The sequence below is a fragment of the Macaca mulatta genome, chromosome 1 (assembly GCF_049350105.2).
Source record: "Macaca mulatta isolate MMU2019108-1 chromosome 1, T2T-MMU8v2.0, whole genome shotgun sequence".
Taxonomy (NCBI): Eukaryota; Metazoa; Chordata; class Mammalia; order Primates; family Cercopithecidae; genus Macaca; species Macaca mulatta.
Genome location: NC_133406.1, coordinates 149,213,124 through 149,236,395, shown reverse-complemented (window position 1 = coordinate 149,236,395; position 23,272 = coordinate 149,213,124). Strand labels below are relative to the sequence as shown.

The following is a 23,272-nucleotide window of genomic DNA, read 5'->3' as shown; positions in this document are numbered from 1 at the left end:
TCCTAAAACTCAGAGAAATCCATTTGTGGTAGTCAGCCTCCAAAAATGGCCCCAATGATCCTTGCCTGTTCCTCATCCCTTTGCAATCTCCTACAAATTGAATCGCGGAATCAGGACTGGCCTGTCTAACTAGCAGAGTACTGCGGAAGTGCAAATGTTTGACTTACAAGGCTAGGTAATGAAACACATTGCCCCTTTGCCCATGGTCTCTTAGATCTCTCACTCTGTGGAGAGCTAGTCACAATACAAAGAGAGCACTCAAGCAACCCTATGAAGAGGCCAGGTGGAGGGGTACTGAGGTCTCCTGTCAACAACCAGCACTGACTCTTCAGTCAAGGACAGCAAGCCACCTTGAAGAGAGACCTGATAGCTCCTGTCAAGCTTTCAGATGACTGCAGCATGTCTAACATTTTGATTGTGGCCTTCTTGTGAGAGGCCCCCAATATCTTTATGCATTCTCACAAGAGAGCCTAAGCCAGGACTACTAGCTAAGTTGTTCCTAAATTCCTAACCTGTAGAAAATGTGAGAGATAATAATGTTTACTGTTGTTTTAAACTACTAAATTTTGGGATAATTTTACTATACACCAACAGATAACTAATATTCCATTTAAAGTCAGTAAAGTGCTTAAGAGAGAGAAAAAGTCACTAGATATAGTCACAGTAAATAGTAAATTTTGTAACACCTAATAGTAGTTAAATTTAACTGAAGTGATTCAAGCTACTCAATTACATTAACATATTAAATTTATAGGAATAAATTAACAGACTTGTAATGAATTAAAAGTTGTCAGCAACTGCATTTCACACCACAGAAGCTACCAGATAAGACAGTTTTCCTAGCCAGTTAAATCAGCACTGTGTACCCCCCAAAAAAGGAAAAGATGTAAACAAAAAAGGAAAAGATGTACCCCCCAAAAAAGGAAAAGATTTAATCAGCAGATTAAATCGTCCCGAACTCTATATCCAACTACCACTTCAGGGTAAGAACTACTTCTATGCAAAGTTCTAAAAACAAGGAAACACTTTATCTTTATGACTGTACTGTATTATATTTGATCAAAAGACAATCTATCAAAGTAACTTGTTCACAATATCCCTAAGGGATGAAGTAACCATTAAGGTTCCTAATAAAACACTCACATCTTATAGAATAAGTAATGGAGACGACTTATCCATTCAGGGCTGAAGATCAAGTTTAATTAGCAACGGCCAGTGATTTCATCAATCTTGTCTATGAAATGGAACCTCCATTAAAACGCCTAAACAACAGGGTTCTGAGAGCTTCTGGAATGGTGAACACATCAAGCTGCTGACAGAGTGGCATGCTCAGAGAAGTTATGGGAACTCTGCACCCCCTTCCTCATATTTTGCCGTATGTATCTCTTTCATCTGGAGTTGTACCCTTTATAATAAGCTGGTAAATGTAAGTAAAGTGTTTCCCTTAGGTCTCTGAGTCATTCTAGCAAATTATTAAACCTAATAGGAGGTCATGGAAGGCTCAAATTTGTAGTCAGCCAGACAGAAATGTGGGTAGCCTGAATCTCATTTTCAGCTGGAATTCAAAGTGGGGTCAGTCTTATAGAACTGAGCCTTCAACCTGTGGGGTCTGACGCTAATTCCAGGAGTTAAGTGTCAACTTGGTTAGATGCCAAGTTGGTGTCAGAGAATCAGTTGGTGTCAGTCAACACCCAGTCTTTACATTTATGGTCAGCTGATTTCCAATGACAGTGCCATAACATTCAGTAGGGAAAGAGCAGTCTTTTCAACAAATGAGGCTAGAACAACTGAATACCTACATGCAAAAAGAATAAGGATGGACTCCTACTTCACACAAATATTTAAAATATTAAATGACAGATCACAAACGTAAATGTAAGAGCTAAAAACTCTGAAACCCTTAGAAGAAAACTTAAGAGTAAATCTTCATGACCTTGGATCAGGCAATAGTTTCTTAGATATGACACCAAAAACATAAGCAACCAAAGTAACGCCAAATAAGTATTACATCAAAACAAAAGCATAAGAATACAAGAAAAATTAGATAAACTGGACTCTATCAACATTTAAAACTTATGCTGCAAAGAACACCATCAAAAAACTGAAAACCCACAGAATAGGGGGAAATATCTGCAAATCATACAGATGATAAGAGACTTTGATTGAGAATAAAGAACTCTTAAAACTCAACAATTAAAAGACAAATAGCCCAATTAAAATATAGACAAAGGACCTGAATAAGACATTACTCCAAAGAAGACATACAAATGGCTGATAATCACATGAAAAGATTCTTAACATTATTGCTATACACTGGATATTAATGTCCCTCCCTCCAAATTCATTTGTTGAGGCCCTAATCCCCAATGTTTTTTGTTGTTGTTGTTCTTGTTGTTGTGTTGTTGTTGTTGTTTTGAGATGGAGTCTCACTCTGTCACCCAGGCTACAGTGCAGTGGCATGATCTCGGCTCACTGCAACTTCCGCCTCCCGGATTCAAGCAATTCTCCTGCCTCAGCCTCTTAAGTAGCTGGGATTACAGGCACCGACCACCACACCTGGCTAATTTTTGTATTTTTAGTACAGACGGGGTTTTACAATGTTGGTCAGGCTGGTCTCGAGCTCCTGACCTTGTGATCTGCCCGCCTCAGCTACCCAATGTTATGGTATTTAGAAGTGGGGCCTTTAGAAGGTAACTGGGTTTAGACGAGGTCATGACAGTACCTCCCCATGATGGAATTAATGCCCTTATAAAAAGAGGATGAAACATGAGCTCTCTCTGTTTATACACACACACCAAAGAAAACCATGGGAGAAACTAACTAGGAAGAGGGTCCTCATCAATAACCCAACCATGCTGGCACTCTGATTTCTGACAACTTGCTACACTTACCACTAAAGCATGTCTTTCTACTTTCCTAAAACTCAGAGAAATCCATTTGTGGTAGTCAGCCTCCAAAAATGGCCCCAATGATCCTTGCCTGCTCCTCACCCCTTTACAGTCTCCTACAAATTGAATCGCGGAATCAGGACTGGCCTGTCTAACTTGCAGAGTACTGCGGAAGTGCAAATGTTTGACTTACAAGGCTAGGTAATGAAACACATTGCCCCTTTCCCCATGGTCTCTTAGATCTCTCACTCTGTGGAGAGCTAGTCACAATACAAAGAGAGCACTCAAGCAACCCTATGAAGAGGCCAGGTGGAGGGGTACTGAGGTCTCCTGTCAACAACCAGCACTGACTCTTCAGTCAAGGACAGCAAGCCACCTTAGAGACCTGATAGCTCCTGTCAAGCTTTCAGATGACTGCAGCATGTCTAACATTTTGATTGTGGCCTTCTTGTGAGAGGCCCCCAATATCTTTATGCATTCTCACAAGAGAGCCTAAGCCAGGACTACTAGCTAAGTTGTTCCTAAATTCCTAACCTGTAGAAACTGTGAGAGATAATAATGTTTACTGTTGTTTTAAACTACTAAATTTTGGGATAATTTTATTACACAACAACAGATAACTAATATTCCATTTAAAGTCAGTAAAGTGCTTAAGAGAGAGAAAAACCTACTAAATATAGTCACATTAAATAGTAAATTTTGTAACACCTAATAGTAGTTAAATTTAACTGAAGTGATTCAAGTTACTCAATTGTATTAACATATTAAATTTATAGGAATAAATTAACAGACTTGTAATGAATTAAAAGTTGTCAGCAACTGCATTTCACACCACAGAAGCTACCAGCTACCAGATAAGACAGTTTTCTTAGCCAATCAAATGAGCACTGTGTACCCCCCCAAAAAGGAAAAGATATAAACTAAGTATATTAGCAGATTAAATCGTCCCAAACTCTATATCCAATAACCACTTCAATGTAAGAACTACTTCTTTGCAAAGTTCTAAAAACAAGGAAACACTTTATCTTTATGACTGTACTGTATTATATTTGACTGATCAAAAGACAATCTATCAAAATAACTTGTTCACAATATCCCTAAGGGATGAAGCAACCATTAAGGTTCCTAATAAAACACTCACATCTTATAGAATAAGTAATGGAGATGACTTATCCATTCAGGGCTGAAGATAAAAGTTTAATGAACAATGGCCAGTGATTTCATCAATCTTGTCTATGAAATGGAACCTCCATTAAAACTTGCCTAAACAACAGGGTTCTGAGAGCTTCTGGAATGGTGAACACATCAAGGTGCTGACAGAATGGCATGCTCAGAGAAGTTGTGGGAACTCTGTACTCCCTCCCTCATATTTTGCCATATGTATCTCTTTCATCTGGAGTTGTACCCTTTATAATAAGCTGGTAAATGTAAGTAAAGTGTTTCCCTTAGGTCTCTGAGTGATTCTAGCAAATTACTAAACCTAAGATGGGGCCATGGGAAGCCTCAAATTTGTACTCAGCCAGACAGAAATGTGGGTAGCCTGGGAATCTCATTTTCAGCTGGAATTCAAAGTGGGGTCAGTCTTATAGAACTGTTATACTTGATGTAAATGACGAGTTGATGGGTGCTGACGAGTTGATGGGTGCAGCACACCAACATGGCACAAGTATACATATGTAACAAACCTGCACGTTGTGTACATGTACCCAAAACTTAAAGTATAATTAAAAAAACAAAAACAAAAAACTGAGCCTTCAAACTGTAGGTCTGATTCTAATTCCAGGAGTTAAGTGTCAAATTGATTTAAACTGTTAGATGCCAAGTTGGTGTCAGAGAATCAATCGGTGTCAGTCAACACCCAGTCTTTACATTTATGGTCAGCTGATTTCCAATGACAGTGCCATGACATTCAGTAGGGGAAGAACAGTCTTTTCACCAAATGACGCTGAAACAACTGAGTATCTATCCACATGCAAAAAGAATGAGGATGGACTCCTACTTCACACAAATATTTAAAATATTAAATGACAGATCACAAACGTAAATGTAAGAGCTAAAAACTCTGAAACCCTTAGAAGAAAACTTAAGAGTAAATCTTCATGACCTTGGATCAGGCAATAGTTTCTTAGATATGACACCAAAAACATAAGCAACCAAAGTAACGCCAAATAAGTATTACATCAAAACAAAAGCATAAGAATACAAGAAAAATTAGATAAACTGGACTCTATCAAAATTTAAAACTTGTGCTGCAAAGAACACCATCAAAAAACTGAAAACCCACAGAATAGGGGGAAATACCTGCAAATCATACAGATGATAAGAGACTTTGAGAATAAAGAACTCTTAAAACTCAACAATTAAAAGACAAATAGCCCAATTAAAATATGGACAAAGACCTGAATAAGACATTACTCCAAAGAAGACATACAAATGGCTGATAATCACATGAAAAGATTCTTAAAATTTTTGCTATACACTGGATATTAATGTCCCTCCCTCCAAATTCATTTGTTGAGGCCCTAATCCCCAACGTTTTTTTTGTTTTGTTTTTTGTTTTTTGTTTTTTTGGGATGGAGTCTTGCTCTGTCACCCATTCTGGAGTGCAGTGGTGGGCGTGATCTCGGCTCACTGTAACCTCCACCTCCCGGGAAGCGATTCTCCTGCCTCAGCCTCATGAGTAGCTGGGATTACAGGTGCTTGCCACCACACCTGGCTAATTTTTGTATTTTTAGTAGAGACGGGGTTTCACCATGTTGGTGAGGCTGGTCTCAAACTCCTGACCTTATGATCTGCCTGCCTCAGCCTCCCAATGTTATGGTATTTGGAGGTGGGGCCTTTGGAAGGTCAATGGGTTTAGATGAGGTCATGAGGGTACTTCCCCATGATGGAATTAATGCCCTTATAATAAGAGGATGAAACATGAGTTCTCTCTGTTTATACACACACCAAAGAAAAACCATTGGAGAACATAACTAGGAAGAGGGTCCTCATCAATAACCCAACCATGCTGGCACTCTGATTTCTGACTTCCAGCCTCCAGAATCATGAGAAACAAATGTTTATTATTTACACCACCCGATCTATAGTATTTCATTGTAGCAGCCCAAAATAACTAAGACAATTAGTCATTATGAAAATGCACATCAACACCACAATGAGATACCTCTTCACACACCCCGTAGGATGGCTATAATACAAAAGACAGACAATAACAAGTGCTGGCCAGAATGTGGAGAAACTGGAACCCTTGAATATTACTGAATGGGACTGTAAAGTGATGCAGCCACTTTGGAAAACAATTTGGCAGTTCCTCAGAAAAGTTAAATATAAAGTTACCATATGACCCAGCAATTCTATTCTGGGTTTATATCCAAAGAATTGAAAACACACATTCACGCAAAAACTTGCATGCATTTTCATAGCAATATTATTCACAATATAGAAAAAGAGAAAACAACCCAAATGTCCATCAACTGATAAGTGAATAAACAAAATGTGATATATCTATTTAATGGACTATTATTTAGCCAGAAGAAAACTGAAATACTGGCTGGGTGTGGTGGCTCACGTTTGTAATCCCAAAACTTTGGGAGGCCAAGGCAGACAGATCACAGGTCAAGAAATGAAGACCATCCTGGCAAACATCGTGAAACACTGTATCTACTAAAAATACAAAAATTAGCTGGGTGCGGTGACACACGCCTTTAGTTCTAGCTACTGGGGAGGCTTAGGCAGGAGAATTGCCTGAACCTGGGAGGCAGAGGCTGCAGGGAATCAAGATTGCACCACTGCATTCCAGCCTGGGTGACAGAGCGAGACTCCATGAAAAGAAAGAAAGAAAGAAATAAAGGAAAGAAAGGAAAGGAAGGAAGGAAGGAAGGAAGGAAGGAAGGAAGGAAGGAAGGAAGGAAGGAAGGAAGGAGGAAGAAAGGAAGGAAGGAAGGAAGGAAGGAAGGAAGGAAGGAAGGAAGGAAAAAAAGAAAGAGAAAGAAAGAAAGAAAGAAAGAAAGAAAGAAAGAAAGAAAGAAAGAAAGAAAGAAAGAAAGAGAAAGAAAGAAAGAAAGACCGATACATAACGCAACATGCATGAACCTTAAAAATGTTATGTTAAGTGCAGCCCTTCATGCTAAAAACTCTCAATAAACTAGGTATTGATGGGACATATCTCCAAATAATAAGAGCCATTTATGCAAACTCACAGAAAATATCATACCGAATGGGCAAAAACCAGAAGCATTCCCTTTGAAAACTGGCACAAGACAGGGATGCCCTCTAGAACCACTCCTGTTCAACATAGTGTTGGAAGTTCTGGCCAGGGCAATCAGGCAGGAGAAAGAAATAAAAGGTGTTCAATTAGGAAAAGAGGAAGTCAAATTGTCCCTGTTTGCAGATGACATGATTATATATTTAGAAAACCCCATCGTCTCAGCTCAAAATCTCCTTAAGCTGATAAGCAACCTCAGCAAAGTCTCAGGATACAAAATCAATGTGCAAAAATCACAAGCATTCCTATACACTAATAACAGACAGAGAGCCAAATCATGAGTGAACTCCCATTCACAATTACTACAAAGAGAATAAAACACCTAGGAATCCCACTTACAAGGGATGTGAAGGACCTCTTCAAGAAGAACTACAAACCACTGCTCAACGAAATAAAAGAGGACACAAACAAATGGAAGAACATTTCATGCTCATGGATATGAAGAATCAATATTGTGAAAATGGCCATACTGCCCAAGGTCATTTGTAGATTCAATGCCATTCCCATCAAGCTACCAATGACTTTCTTCACATAATTGGAAAAAACTACTTTAAACTTCATATGGAACCAAAAAAGAGCCTGCCTTGCTAAGACAATCCTAAGCAAAATGAACGAAGCTGGAGGCATCACACTACCTGACGTTAAACTATACTACAAGGCTACAGTAACCAAAACAGCACAGTACTGGTACCAAAACAGAAGTATAGACAAATGGAACAGAACAGAGACCTGGGAAGTAATACCACACATCTATAACCATCTGATCTTTGACAAACCTGATAAAAACAAGAAATGGGGAAAGGATTCCCTATTTAATAAATGGTGCTGCGAAAACTGGCTAGCCATATGCAGAAAGCTAAAACTGGATCCCTTCCTTACACCTCATACAAAAATTAATTCAAGATGGATTAAAGACTCAAATGTTAGACCTAAAACCATTAAAACCCTAGAAGAAAATCTAGGCAATACCATTCAGGACATAGGCATGGGCAAGTGCTTCATGACTAAAACACCAAAAGCAATGGCAACCAAAGTCAAAATACAGAAATGGGATCTAATTACACTAAAGAGCTTCTGCACAGCAAAAGAAACTACCATCAGAGTGAACAGGAAACCTACAGAATGGGAGAAAAATTTTGCAATCTACTCATCTGACAAAGGGCTAATATCCAGAATCTACAAAGAACTTAAATTTACAAGAAAAAAACAACCTTATTAAAAAGTGGGCGAAGGATATGAACAGACACTTCTCAAAAGAAGACATTTATGCAGCCAACAAACACATGAAAAAATGCCCATCATCACTGGCCATCAGACAAATGCAAATCAAAACCACAGTGAGATACCATCTCACACCAGTTAGAATGGCAATCATTAAAATGTCAGGAAACAACAGGTGCTGGAGAGGATGTGGAGAAATAGGAACACTTTTGCACTGTTGGTGGGACTGTAAACTAGTTCAACCATTGTGGAAGACAGTGTGGCGATTCCTCAAGGATCTAGAACTACAAATACCATTTGACCCAGCCACCCCATTACTGGGTATATACCCAAAGGATTATAAATCATGCTGCTATAAAGACACATGCACATGTATGTTTATTGCGACACTATTTGCAATAGCAAAGACTTGGAACCAACCCAAATGTCCATCAATGATAGACTGGATTAAGAAAATGTGGCACAGCATCATCCTGATACCAAAGCCTGGCAGAGACACACCAAAGAAAGAGAATTTTAGATCAATATCCCTAATGAACATAGATGCAAAAATCCTCAATAAAATACTGGTGAACCAATTCCGGCAGCAAATCAAAAGCTTATCCACCATGATCAAGTGGGCTTCATCCCTGGGATGCAAGGCTGGTTCAACATATGTATATCAATAAATGTAATCCATCATATAAACAGAATGAAAGACAAAAACAACATGATTATCTCAATAGATGCAGAAAAGGCCTTTGACAAAATTCAACAGCCTTTCATACTAAAAATTCTCAATAAATTCGGTATTGTTGGGATGTATCTCAAAATAATAAGAGCTATTTATGACAAACACACAGCCAATATCATACTGAATGGCCAAAAAATGGAAGCATTCCTTTTGAAAACTGGCACAAGACAGGGATGCCCTCTAGAACCACTCCTATTCAACATAGTGTTGGAAGTTCTGGCCAGGGCAATCAGGCAGGAGAAAGAAATAAAGGGTATTCAACTAGGAAAAGAGGAAGTCAAATTGTCCCTATTTGCAGATGACATGATTGTATATTTAGAAAACCCCATCGTCTCAGCCCAAAATCTCCTTAAGCTGATAAGCAACTTCAGCAAAGTCTAAGGATACAAAATCAATGTGCAGTAATCACAAGCATTCCTATACACCAATAACACACAAACAGAGAGCCAAACGATGAGTGAACTCCCATTCACAATTGCTTCAAAGAGAATAAAATACCTAGGAATCCAGCCTACAAGGGATGTGAAGGACCTCTTGAAGGAGAACTACAAACCACTGCTCAACGAAATAAAAGAGGACACAAACAAATGGAAGAACATTCCATGCTCATGGATAGGAAGAATCAATATCATGAAAATGGCCATACTGCCCAAGGTAATTTATAGATTCATTGCTACCAATGACTTTCTTCACCTAATTGGAAAAAACAACTTTAAACTTCATATGGAACCAAAAAAGAGCCCACATTACCAAGACAATCCTAGGCCCAAAGAACAAAGCTGGAAGCATCACACTACCTGACGTCAAACTATACTACAAGGCTACAGTAACCAAAACAGCATGGTCTGGTACCAAAACAGAGATGTAGACCAATGGAACAGAACAGAGTCCTCGGAAATAATACCACACATCTACAACCATCTGATCTTTGACAAACCTGACAGAAACAAGAAATGGGGAAAGGATTCCCTATTTAATAAATGGTGCCAGGAAAACTGGCTAGCCATATTTAGAAAGTTGAAACTGGATCCCTTCCTTACACCTCATACAAAAATTAATTCAAGATGGATTAAAGACTCAAATGTTAGACCTAAAACCATTAAAACCCTAGAAGAAAATCTAGGCAATACCATTCAGGACATAGGCATGGGCAAGTGCTTCATGACTAAAACACCAAAAGCAATAGCAACCAAAGCCAAAATACAGAAATGGGATCTAATCAAACTAAAGAGCTTCTGCACAGCAAAAGAAACGACCATCAGAGTGAATGGGAAACCTACAGAATGGGAGAAAAAATTTGAACCTACTCATCTGACAAAGGGCTAATATCCAGAATCTACAAAGAACTCAAACAAATTTAGAAGAAAAAAACAGACAACCCCACTAAAAAGTGGGCAAAGGATATGAACAGACACTTCTCAAAGGAAGACATTTATACAGCCAACAGACACATGAAAAAATCCCCATCATCACTGGCCATCAGACAAATGCAAATCAAAACCACAGTGAGATACCATCTCACACCAGTTAGAATGGTAATCATTAAAAAGTCAGGAAACAACAGGTGCTGGAGAGGATGTGGAGAAATAGGAATATTTCTACACTGTTGGTGGGACTGTAAACTAGTTCAACCATTGTGGAAGACAGTGTGGCGATTCCTCAAGGATCTAGAACTACAAATACCATTTGACCCAGCCACCCCATTACTGGGTATATACCCAAAGGATTATAAATCATGCTGCCATAAAGACACATGCATACATATGTTTATTGCAGTAGTATTCGCAATAGCAAAGACTTGGAACCAGCCCAAATGTTCATCAATGATAGATGGGATTAAGAAAATATGGCACATATACACCATGGAATACTATGCAGCCACAAAAAAGGAAGAGTTAATGTCCTTTGTAGGGACATAGATGAAGCTGGAAACCATCATTCTCAGCAAACTATCGCAAGGACCAAAAACCAAACACCGCATGTTCTCATTCATAGGTGGGAATTGAACAATGAGAACACTTGGACACAGGAAGGGGAACATCACACACCAGGGCCTGTCGTGGAGTGGAAGGAGGGGGAAGGGATAGCATTAGGAGATATACCTAATGTAAATGACGAGTTAATGGGTGCAGCACACCAACATGGCACACGTATACATACGTAACGAACCAGCACATTGTGCACATGTACCCTAGAACTTAAATAAATAATAATAATAAAAAGAAAATGTGGCACATATACACCATGGAATACTATGCAGCCATAAAAAAGGATAAGTTCACCTCCTTTGCAGGGACATGGATGAAGCTTGAAATCATCATTCTGAGCAAACTTTTGCAAGGACAGAAAACCTAACACCACATGTTCTCACTCATAGGTGGGAACTGAACAATAAGAACACTTGGACACAGGGTGGGGAACGTCACACACCAGGGCCTGTTGTGGGGTGAGGGGCTGGGGGAGGGATAGCATTAGGAGAAATACCTAGTGTAAATGATGAGTTAATGGGTGCAGCACACCAACATGGCACATGTATACATATGTAACAAACTTGCACGTTGTGCACATGTACCCTAGAACTTAAAGTGTAATAAAAAAAAGAAAAGAAAAAAATACTCACCTCCAAAAAAAATGTTAAGTGAAAGAAGCCAGACAAATGGCCATATTTTGTATAATTCCACTTATATGAAATGTTTAGAATAGGTAAATCCATAGAGATGATAAAGACAGAAAGTAGATTAGTGGTCACCAGGTGCTGTGGAAAGGGAGGAATGAAGAGTAACTGTTAATTAGTAAGGAATTTATTTTGCAGGAGATGAAAATGTTTTAAAATTAGTTAATAGTGATGGTTGCAAAACTGTATTATAAAAACCAATGTGGGTAAATATGTAAGAATGAAAAAAATAAGAAAAAAAAGTAATTCTACACTTTAAAAAGGTGAATTTTATGGTATGTAAATTATATCTTAATAAAGCCGTTATTACAAACATATAGAGATCAACATCAGCCAGACCCTTTACAGTGTCCATCAATCCTACCATTATTCTAATTAGACTGCTTTCCCATTCTCCATAATTTATTCCACTCTTCTCATTCTTGCTCAGTACTCTCACTTTTCCCCTCAAACTCCACAGATAACCACATCTCCTATGTCAGAGAAAACAAAAACAATCAACTAAACTTCTTCTGAATCTTGAATCCATATACCCAATTGAATATTTGGACTATTTATAAATATCTAAAATCAACATGGCCATATCTGTACTCATCACCTTCCCCTGAACCTGTTCTTACTTTACAGTTCTATAAATCAAAAAAGGGCACCACCAGCCTTCATCATTCTGGCTCAAACCAAAAACCTAGGAGTCAGATCTCATATCCAATAATCACTTAAGTCCTGTGGGATTGTATCTCCTAAATCATTCTGGATTGTCTCCATTCCTGATACCACTGTCCTAGGTCTGGCTACCACTTTCTCCCATCTAGATTAATAAGACAATCTTTTAAGTGGACCTTCACAATTTATTTTAACTCCCTTCTATTATAATTTATTCTCCATACTGGGGCCAATGAACTCTTAAAGAAAAGAAAATCTAATTTCACTCCTCTGTTTAAAACTCAAGGCATTAGGAAAATGGGCCTCAAACTTTTGTATGCATAATAATCACCTAGAAAATTTGTTCAAAATGAAGATTCCTGTGTCCCACCTGGGCTATTGTGGTACCATTTGTAGTAGACAGTTAAATATTACAATTATGGTTATTTTTATGTGTAGGACAAGGACTATGACACCAGGAATGCAGAAAGTAAGGAATTATTTAGGAGATAGAATTTTGCTGTTTTTCTCATTCACATTCTACCATATTTAATACTTTTAGATGTACAAATATTCAAATTTATTCACAGAATATTATTTGGTTTAATTATAATAATTACCTTTTCCAGAATACTGATGTGCTCTCTCCTTTATCTTCTGCAAAATTAACTAATTTTGTATCATCAGGAACACTCTTCTCAGGTGCTATCTCAGTGCCAATGTGATTTTTATACTTCTGAGAACCATATGTCAGCTTGCCAGCAACATGTGATAAGTCATTTTTACCTACCCCTTCTAAATTTAGATCATCCTGTTCATATTTATTAGAAGGAAAGGCAAATTGGAATTTTTGTGTTGGCAAAATATAATTTGTGTCTTCATTAGTTATCTTTGCGAAATATAATTTGTGTCTTCATTAGTTATCTTTAAATTTGATGTTAACATTTTTGGCCTCTTTTCCTGACCTACAGAAAAAGAATATATTAATTATTACATGTTCTCCATTAAAGGAAATTTTCAAAATGATGAAAAACTTCAATAAAAATTCCAAGTTAAATATGAAAGCCAAAAGCAAAGCACTAATAATAAGATAATCAGTGACACCATAGGTTTTAAAATACAGGTAATTGTTACACTTATGGTATATTACATCACTAAATGACACCCAGAAATTAATATGGAATTATTGAATTAAATCTGAAGTTTCCATAGTACCTGCATTATAAAATATGTTTAATTTCTTTCTGACCCATAACAAATGATATAATTATACAAGTAATTATGAAGATTTAAAATTTATATAAATGATTTACACACAGAAATACCATGACCAATTATATAAAATGTTACCAAACACAATTCATTATTAACATATCTAATGCTTTTAAGTTTGTAGTCTTGTTTCTAAAATCAAAATAAAGGAATGTTTTCATCAGAGTGACAGAATTTTAAAGGTTTCTTTCGAAGCTTTATAAGAATTTTTAGGGAAGTTTAGGGGGAATTTGGATGTCTTACTAGAACTTAAATTTGCTTTAGCATCTATGTATCTACATTATACTCTATGCTATATATTATTTGATATAAGTATATATATAACATATATGTAAATTACAAAGCTTAATCATAAAATGTATGTGTATGAGCCTATGATCCAATTTAAAAATTAAAATTTTACTAATATTCCATTAGCTCGCATACATTGTTTGAGTGTGCTTGTTTTTGAGCTTTTTAAAAATGGTATCACACTATATTTAATCTTCTGCATCTCACTTTTTTCACTCAGTATTTCTGGGAGCTGGTTACCAGGTGATCTTACCTTTAGTAAATGGCAAGGCAAAAACTGAACAGTAGTGATAGGAATTTTAATAGTAACAGAAAAAATATTCATAAAACAAAAAATCAACACGTGTGTGTAATAGTGTATTGTGTGCATTTATGTATGCATATGTATGTGTATTATATGTACAGAGAAGACAAATGTTTTAAATTTTAAGATTTGGTGGGCACTATTTTGTTTTGGGGGGGTATGTATGTATTTAGAGATGAGGGGGGTCTGTTTGTTTGTTTATTTATTTAGAGATAGGGTCTCACTATGTTGCCCGGGCTGGAGTGCAGTGGCTATTCACAGCCTCCGAAGTAGCTGGGGCTACAGGCAAGTGCCACTGCATCCAGCTTGGTGAGCACTCTTTTTAATAAAAGAAGGATCTGACTTTCATTTTATTTCATTAAAATAAAGAAATTTTAATTGTTTACATAATGAGTATACATATGTTGGGGGATATCTGATATTTCTGATATATGCATACACAATGTGTAATGATCAAATCAGAGTTTTTTAAAAAAATACTGCCATGAACTGTATGGGTTTGGCCTCACAATAAATAAGTGATAATTTATCGAACAGTTTATTACTTTCTTTTTTTTTTTTTTGAAACGGATTCTCCCTCTATTGCCCAGGATAGAGTGATACAGTGGTGCGATCTTGGCTCACTGAAACCTCCGCCTCCTGGGTTCATGCCATTCTCCTGCCTCAGCCTCCCAAGTAGCTGGGACTACAGGCACATGCCACTACACCCAGCTAGTTTTTTTGTATTTTTAGTAGAGATGGGGTTTCACCATATTGGCCAGGATGGTCTCGAACTCCTGACCTCGTGATCCGCCCACCTCGGCCTCCCAGACATTCTAATTTACTCTAACTCCTGAGTATCTGAAATTTCTGAAATCAATACCCAATATGAGTATACATATTTTGGGGGCATATGCAATATTATGATACATGCATACACAATGTGTAACAATCAAATCAGGGCTTTAAAAAATATATTGCCATGAACTGTATGGGTTTGGCTTCAAAACAAATATGTGATAATTTACCTCACAGTTTATGACTTTCTAATTCTTCATCTAACTCCTGAGTATCTGGAATTTCTGAAATCAATGGAGCAGGAGGGAGAAACCAATCTAATGACTTTTCATTATCTGGATGGCTACGTAAAATATAAAAATGTGAGTATATATATTAATAAAGATGTAACATGAGAAGCTATGTATTTATTAAACATTACTCAATTATAGACTCTTAAACATCCTATAAATTAACTTTCTGTCAGCACTTTGATTTATCCCTACACAGCAGTGTTCTCAACCTTTTACCCTCATGTATCATAGGATTAATGATTCTGTTGTGTGAGAGAGATATGCTACCTAAATAATGGCAATAACTCTATTTCCTTTTCTCCAATTCAAATGTCAGTAACAGGAATCTTAAATCTGCTCCAATATAAAAAAAAAAAAGGAGTAAATCATTCTCAAACTTTAGCATTTTAACTATTACAAGTAACAAATTACTTGACATATCTCACAACTAATCACAGGTCACCAATGTGTAAATTACACCATCACTGGTATTCCAGAGCTGGGATCCAAAACCCCTGGGCCACAGACTGATACTGGCCTGTTAGGAACCTGGCTGCACAGCAGGAGGTGAGCAGCGGGCAAGTGAGCATTACTGCCTGAGCTCCGACTCCTGTCAGATTAACAAGGGCATTAGATTCTCACAGGAGTGCGAGCCCCATTGTGAACTGCACATGAGAGGGCTCTAGGTTGCATGCTCCTTATGAGAATCTAATGCCTGATGATCTGAGGTGGAACAGTTTCATCCCGAAACCAACTGTGGAAAAACTGTCTGCAAATTCAGTCCCTGGTACCAAAAAGGTTGGGGACCATTGTTCTAGAGTATTCCTACAACATTATTACAAATTAATGTCCTAACCTAAATATTCTTAGTCCAGAACCATCTACAAACTACAGAAAAAGCCAAGAAATCATTTGAAATTGACAATCTCTTTATAACCTATAGTAATTGAAATTTTTGCCACCCTGTTGGCATCATTAACTACCCCTCCTTGTCTTTCAACTGTGATCATGTTAACTGATACTGCTTTAATGGTTCCTTTCCCATCAAAGTTGACTTGTTCTTCATTAGGACAAAAAGATAAGTGTTGGGTGACAGGAAATAAAGTTGAGAAGAGCATCATATATTTTGTCTATACCAAGTCCCAAAGATTTTATGACCTAGTCATTTAGGATGTTACGCTCTCTAAAGTGAGAGACTCAGTCTTTTACTTTTCTGTCTCTCAGAGCACCTAGCACATAGCTACTCCGACCATATTTTCCAAGTAAAAAATCTACAACGCATTATCTGGCAACGTCTGACAGACTGTTTAATAACAGGCCAGATCTTTTAAAATTTAGGACTATGTCAGAGGGTCCCCAAGATCACCCCCAGTTCAATAATTCCCTAAAATGACTCATAAGACTCAGCATACAGTCCTACTCATGGCTACCAGGACAAAGTTCAAGGAAAACCAGGCATGAGCTTTTAAGAGTCTTCTCCCAGCAGACTGTGGGAGGCACTTAATTATCTCAGTAATGACTTAGGACAATACCCATGAAATGTTGCCAAAGAAGGGAAGCTCTTCAGGGACTCAATGCCCAGGTTTTTACTGGGGGCTAACTAACATTAGCATAAGCATCCCCTGTCTGGCACACACCTAAATTCCAGAACCACAGAAAAAAAGCGGGTGTTCACATAAACCATATTATTTGTATAAACAGTTTACACACAGCAAGCCACTGTTGTCAGTTATGGAGGGGATCTTCCTGAAATCTAAGTTCTCAGATGCTAGCCAAAGCCAACCTTGCAAGCAGGCCTTTTCAAGAACAGCAGTTTAGGCTGCTATGTTAACTCTTTTCTACACAAGGACTATTTCAGAAAATCCAAGAAAGAGGAATAATAGCTCTACTATTCTGCCTCTTAATAAAATCAAATCTTCCTTATAATTTCCCAATCTTTTTTCCAGAGGTGACATCATCATCCCAGTTACCCAGAATCCAAACCACAGTATCTTTTTTACTAAGTAGATCTAGATACATACTAGGTCTTACTGTATATTCCTTGTAATGCTTCTTAAATTCATCATTTCCTCTGTGTTTCCATGGTCATTATCATAATCAAGGCTCTTATTAACTTGTCTTAACTGCCCTCACTGCCTCCAGGCTTTCTCTCTAATTAATTTTACAGGTTCCTACCACATTCATTTGGAATTGTTTTCATTACATTACTCCATTCAAAATCCTTCAGTGGCTTTGAAAGATTGCCAAACTTCCTAGTGGCCTTAGACCACCTTACAGTTTTAACCCTCCTACACATACCTTATAGTCCAAACTAAACTGAACTCCCTGATGTATAACAAATAGATAATGCATTCTGTCTCTCCTCATCTTTTTTTTTCCTCCTGAGACAAGTCTCACTCTGCCACCCAGGTTGGAGTGCAGTGGCGAGATCTCAGATCACTGCAACCTCCACCTCCTGGGTTCAAGTGATTCTCATGCCTCAGCCTCCCCAGTAGCTGGGATTACAGGCATATACCAACATGTCTGGCTAATTTTTGTATTTTTAGCAGAGACGGCGTTTCACCATGTTGGCCAGGATAGTCTCAAACTCCTGGACTCAAGTGATCTGCCCACCTCAACCTCCCAAAGTGCTGGGATTACAGGTGTAAGCCACCGTGCCTGGTCACTCCTCACCTGCATTCAAAGATATTTACTCAGCTTTCCCCTGTGCCTTGCCCCACTCTGATATCTACCTACAGAAATCCACCGTTTTATTCATTCATTAATCCATTCAGTAATTATTTACTGAGTACTATGTACCATGTATTGTTCTAGGCACTAGAGCTTATATTCAAAGGCTGGCTCAAATCCTACCTTTTCCAAGAAATCTCCCTAGGTTCCCAAAGATTTTCTCCTCCCTTCTTCTTATAGAGGGAACCTATAGTATGTATCATAGTCTGCCTTGAGCTGTGTGAATGTACCAATAGATAATAGACAGAAACAGACAGATACGTAGATGAATAGATGTGACAGATACATATTTGATACTCCCTCTAGATTATAAACACCTAAGAGTTTTATTTTTATGTCCATTTACATTAGCATACTTAGCAAAGTCCTTTACATAATTTCAATAAATATTTGTTAATTCCAAGGTTTTTAACCCACAGTGAATTCTATCCAAAATCTTTATTCCAGCATTTAACACACATCACCATCTAACCTCAACTTAGAATTTCTAACTTTATGTACCAAAGTTTCCACTTCATGAATCATCTACTCAAGGAAAATTCTCTACACGTTATCCTTAAAAGTACCATGAATTGTCCCATCTCCATCCTTTTTCTCTTGCTCTACCACTCTGCCTTCAAATGCCTACTTCTTCTCTTCCTATAGAAATTATCAAATCCTTCAAAGCCTCCTGAAGTCTCCCCCTACTACCCAAAAAGCCTGACCTGACTGTGTAGAGCATGACAACCTTCCTTCCAAGTCTGAAATTTCGCTGCATGAACACATGCTTCTCATTTGTTTCGCACATATTTTTGACTATATTTGCAGAAAAACCACCATGTTACAAAATTTGCATTGGCCAGTCCTGATTAACACATGTTGCCCCAGTTGGATGTGCTCTTTCACTCTCAAAAGTGTCCCAGTATAGATGATTATTTACATGGTCATATTACTTATAAATGCCTTTCCATTTGTGTGTTTAATCTCAACTAGATTTTAAGTATTTTGTAAGTAAAAGTCTGTTTCATCCTTTTTATAACCCTTTCAACTTTCAATCAATATTTGAATGAACAAGTAAAATAATAAACAAGGCAATAAATACACCTCATTAAAATAGGATAATACAATACACTAAAAATACATAGAAAACTCAAAATTGAACAATGCACATGAAAATCCATAAAAGTCAGTATTTAACATACTACCTACTCTCTAGTCTTGTTTTCTTTGGTCTCACATCTTTATTCCCATCCCTACTTCCTGCCAGCACTTAATGTGCCTATCATACTTTGCCTTTGGCATACTGTTCATTGTTTCCAAATGGTGATGTCATTCCTTGTCCTGAGCTACTCTTTGAGCATTATTTCCCATTTTTAGCTTGGCCAAAAATAATATGAACAAACCAGATATGCAAATAAATGCAAGCCAAATAGGCAAGAATCTGTTCTTTCTTTCTTTGTGTTTTTTTCAGACAGAGTTTCACTCTGTTGCTCAGGCTAGAGTGCAGTGGTGCCATCTTGGCTCACTGCAACCTCCGCCTCAGGCTTCAAGCGATTCTCATGCCTCAGCCTCCCAAGTAGCTGGGATTAGAGGCATGCACCATCAAGCCCAGCTAATTTTTTTGTACTTTTAGTAGAGAGAGGGTTTCACTATGTCGGCTAGGTTGGTCTTGAACTCCTAACTTCAGGTGATCCACCCGCCTCAGCCTCCCAAAGTTCTGGGATTACAGGCGTGAGCCACTACGCCTGGCCCAAATCTATTCTATTTTAAAAATTATAACATTTAAGATGTTAAACTTCAGTTACTCCCCTCTTACTGGTAAGAGAATTCCATGTTTACCAAATATGTAACTGAAATATCATTCTGTGGATTCCTCATTTTTATTTGTATATTTACCAGAGAGAAAACTAAAACTCACCCAAATTCAAAAAACCCTAAAGTAATACACTGTTATCAATCTTTAAGGGAGACTTACTTTTCAACTTCATCTGGTTTTTCAAAAAACAAATTATCCAAGGAAAACAAGCAATCATTTGATTCCAGCATTGTTGAAAACTGGACTTTGTCATAAATCTACAAAATATGGAAAAAGCAGTTTATAAAGATGTAGAAAAATATTTCTGTATAAACTATAATCACTAATTTTCCACAGTCTCCTGTAAAATATAACCAAAGACTATCCTTCCAGCTTCATCGTCTGCAACTTCCTTCAAAGCACCTCAACATTCAAATACATTATTCTCTGCTTTCCACTCATTCATGGATTCAAACTTGCTCCCTTCTCTTCATAGTGCTCCAATGCTTGGAATGTGCTTTCTTCCATTCTCCAACTGGCATATTCCTATCCATCCTTCAAGGTATAGGTCAAATGTCATTTCTTCTTCAAAGGCTTTTCTGAATTTGTCTTCTTCCTCAAGGAAGAATTAATCAGTCTTCTTGGGCTCTTAATACTTTGTTCACATCATTATTTTTGAGTTAGGGCAGCACATTTTATTGTGATTGTGTGCACCTCTAACAATATACTATGTACATATGCAGGGATTTGCTTCAAAATAAAGGGGAGAGATGAAAGAGTATTGAAATAATATTGACAATGAGTTGATCACAGCTAAAGCTATGTAATAGGTACATGGGGCTCATTATAATTTTTTTCATATGTTTGAACTTTTCCCAAATAAAAAAATTATAAGTTTAACATACATATGCATATTTACAATATTATACAATGTCGTCTCAAAAAAAAAAAACATTCAGCATTGGCCATCTTGGAACATAACAAAAATCTCGGTTGAACAAAGATGCAAACGTGATTACAAAAGAAAACTAGTCTCTAGATACACACATTGCTCCCATTAGAATTATTTTTCCTTGCATATCCCAATTTTTTTCTAAATTCTTAAACACCATAGGACATTCTATATGACAAAACATAAAATCAGATGAACAAATTGTAAAACATAAATCACATTTCTGTTTCTTCTGCTTTAGTTAATACATTGTAAATTTGTCCTCAAGATAGAAACTACAATCAAAGAAATTGTATTAATGCCATCTAGCGGAGAAATACGCATTACCAAGTCAGATTATGTCTCTCCAATTTTGAATCCTCCTTGATGTGGGGATGAGATACAAGTGGGAGTGACGTGGGGAAGGGAGAATGTTTCCACTTGACAAATGCTACTGTATGAGAACTAAACCTGTATATATACTTTAGGGCTGTTCTTACTGATATAGAATATTGTGGGGGTTTTCGCTATTTTCCTTATTGGGTTCTTCCCCCTTCCATCTGTTTAATATAATTGCCCTCTTCATTTTTCTCTATCTATTAATCAGTTACCAACAAAAACAAGTGTAAAAATGAAACAAATTAGTGTGGTTCTATAAATGTCTAAAACAATTTAAGCCTAGGATAACAGGACAGGAGGTAGAGGGAGTCATTCAGAAATATGCGAAGTCTTTAACAGCTTTAAGTAAACAATTTCAGAACTTGAAAACAATTATCTGAAAAAGTATAAATGAAAATGTTAATCACGTTTTTATAGTGCCCAAAAAGTAACAAATAAAATGTTCCCTTTCTAGTTTTAGGAAAACTACGTTCAAACAAAAGAAACTTTTTCTAAAATAAATCTCACCAGACCACTTTCATATGGCTTTGCTACCTCAGAATTTAAGTCGAAAATCTTAAGGCTAACATTTACACACTTGAATACTTTCTTCCCAAAGCAACTACAAATAGACAACAAAACTACAAATTTAAAACATTTGGGAAGAAAAGTGTTGCATGAACTAACAAAAGCCTCCTATACAAACAGTATATATTTTCAAAAGAATTTCTTATTTCTAGCTCTAGCATACAAGAATATAACTTGTTTGGGTTCAGAATACAAATATCGTGTACATATTTTAGTTCTTTTTTTTTTTTTTTTTTTTGATACGGAGTGTCGCTCTGTCGCCCAGGCTGGAGTGCAGTGGCACGATCTCGGCTCACTGCAAGCTCCGCTTCCCAGGTTCACGCCATTCTCCCACCTCAGCCTCCGGAGTAGCTGGGACTACAGGCGCCCGCCACCACGCCCGGCTAATTTCTTTTTTTTTTTTTTTTTTTTTTGTATTTTTAGTAGAGACGGGGTTTCACCGTGTTTGCCAGGATAGTCTCCATCTCCTAACTTCGTGATCCGCACGCCTCGGCCTCCCAAAGTGCTGGGATTACAGGCTTGAGCCACCATGCCCGGCCATATTTTAGTTCTTATGCACTCCTATGGAAAAAAACATCCCTTATCTAAAATTGCATCCTCTCATCCTGCATTATTTTTCTTCATAGCATGAATTGATAACTAACATTATAGTATAAGCTTAGTTCTTTATTATGTTTCTCCCTCTAGAGCAAGCAGGGAATTTTTGCTCACTAATGTGTTCCAATAACCCAGAATAGTGCCTGGCACACAGTAAATGGTCCATAAGAATCTACTGTGGAATAAATGCATTAGCAATAACCAGTTTATAAAAATAATGTTAAATAAAAATAATTTTCTGTTAACTTAGAAACTTAAAATTTGACCAATCTAAAAAATGTGAAATTTTTTTCTAGTTCAGGATTTATGTAAATAAAATCTTGAAGGTTCTAAAAGATGATGAATTTAGCACGTTCAAAATGTAAATAAATCTTTTTTTAAAAAAAAAACACAGGTCCTACAAGGGACCTTGCTACAGTTCAGTATGAGTTTGTGATGTGAGGGGATGCTATTTTAAATTAATTAAAGTTCTAGGTTTAGATTCAGATTTTCTAAGTTCCTATTATTTATTATTTATTAAAGTTTTAGTTTCAGCATGTGGCACAAAATTAGATTGCCAAACAAAATAAACAATATCATCCCAGATAGTTTTAAGTGTCTGCTCTGCTATAATCACTGTTAAAATACTTAAACTATTTTTGAGACTACATAATTTGCAGTGCCGATCTGCACCTTCTCTAGTTATATTAATGTCAACCTCTAATTATATTAATACAACTAGATACAATTAATCTCTAGTTATATTAATGACAATTCACCGTTTTGTCTTCTGTAATCTTTACTTATTGTATAAAATTATTTTATTGTATACAATTATTGCATAAACTTATATAAAATTGCAGGCCTATTACTTATTTCTTACAATTTTTACTCAGAAATATACTCGTTATTTTAAAAGTACAGAAACTCAGATATAAATTATTGATTTGCTAG

The 23,272-nt window shown here is 37.0% G+C and overlaps 1 protein-coding gene across 1 annotated transcript in view; it reads right to left on the bottom strand.

Moving 5' to 3' along the window:
- LOC100429940 (putative ATP-dependent DNA helicase HFM1) overlaps positions 1–20,096 on the bottom strand; it is a 122,529-nt gene extending 102,433 nt beyond the window's left edge. The window contains 4 exon segments of the mRNA XM_077983062.1: positions 13,046–13,279; positions 13,315–13,390; positions 15,300–15,412; positions 20,026–20,096. Of these exon segments, the coding sequence (XP_077839188.1) occupies positions 13,046–13,279; positions 13,315–13,390; positions 15,300–15,412; positions 20,026–20,096 (494 nt within the window).
- Between the last annotated feature and the right edge of the window lie 3,176 nt (positions 20,097–23,272).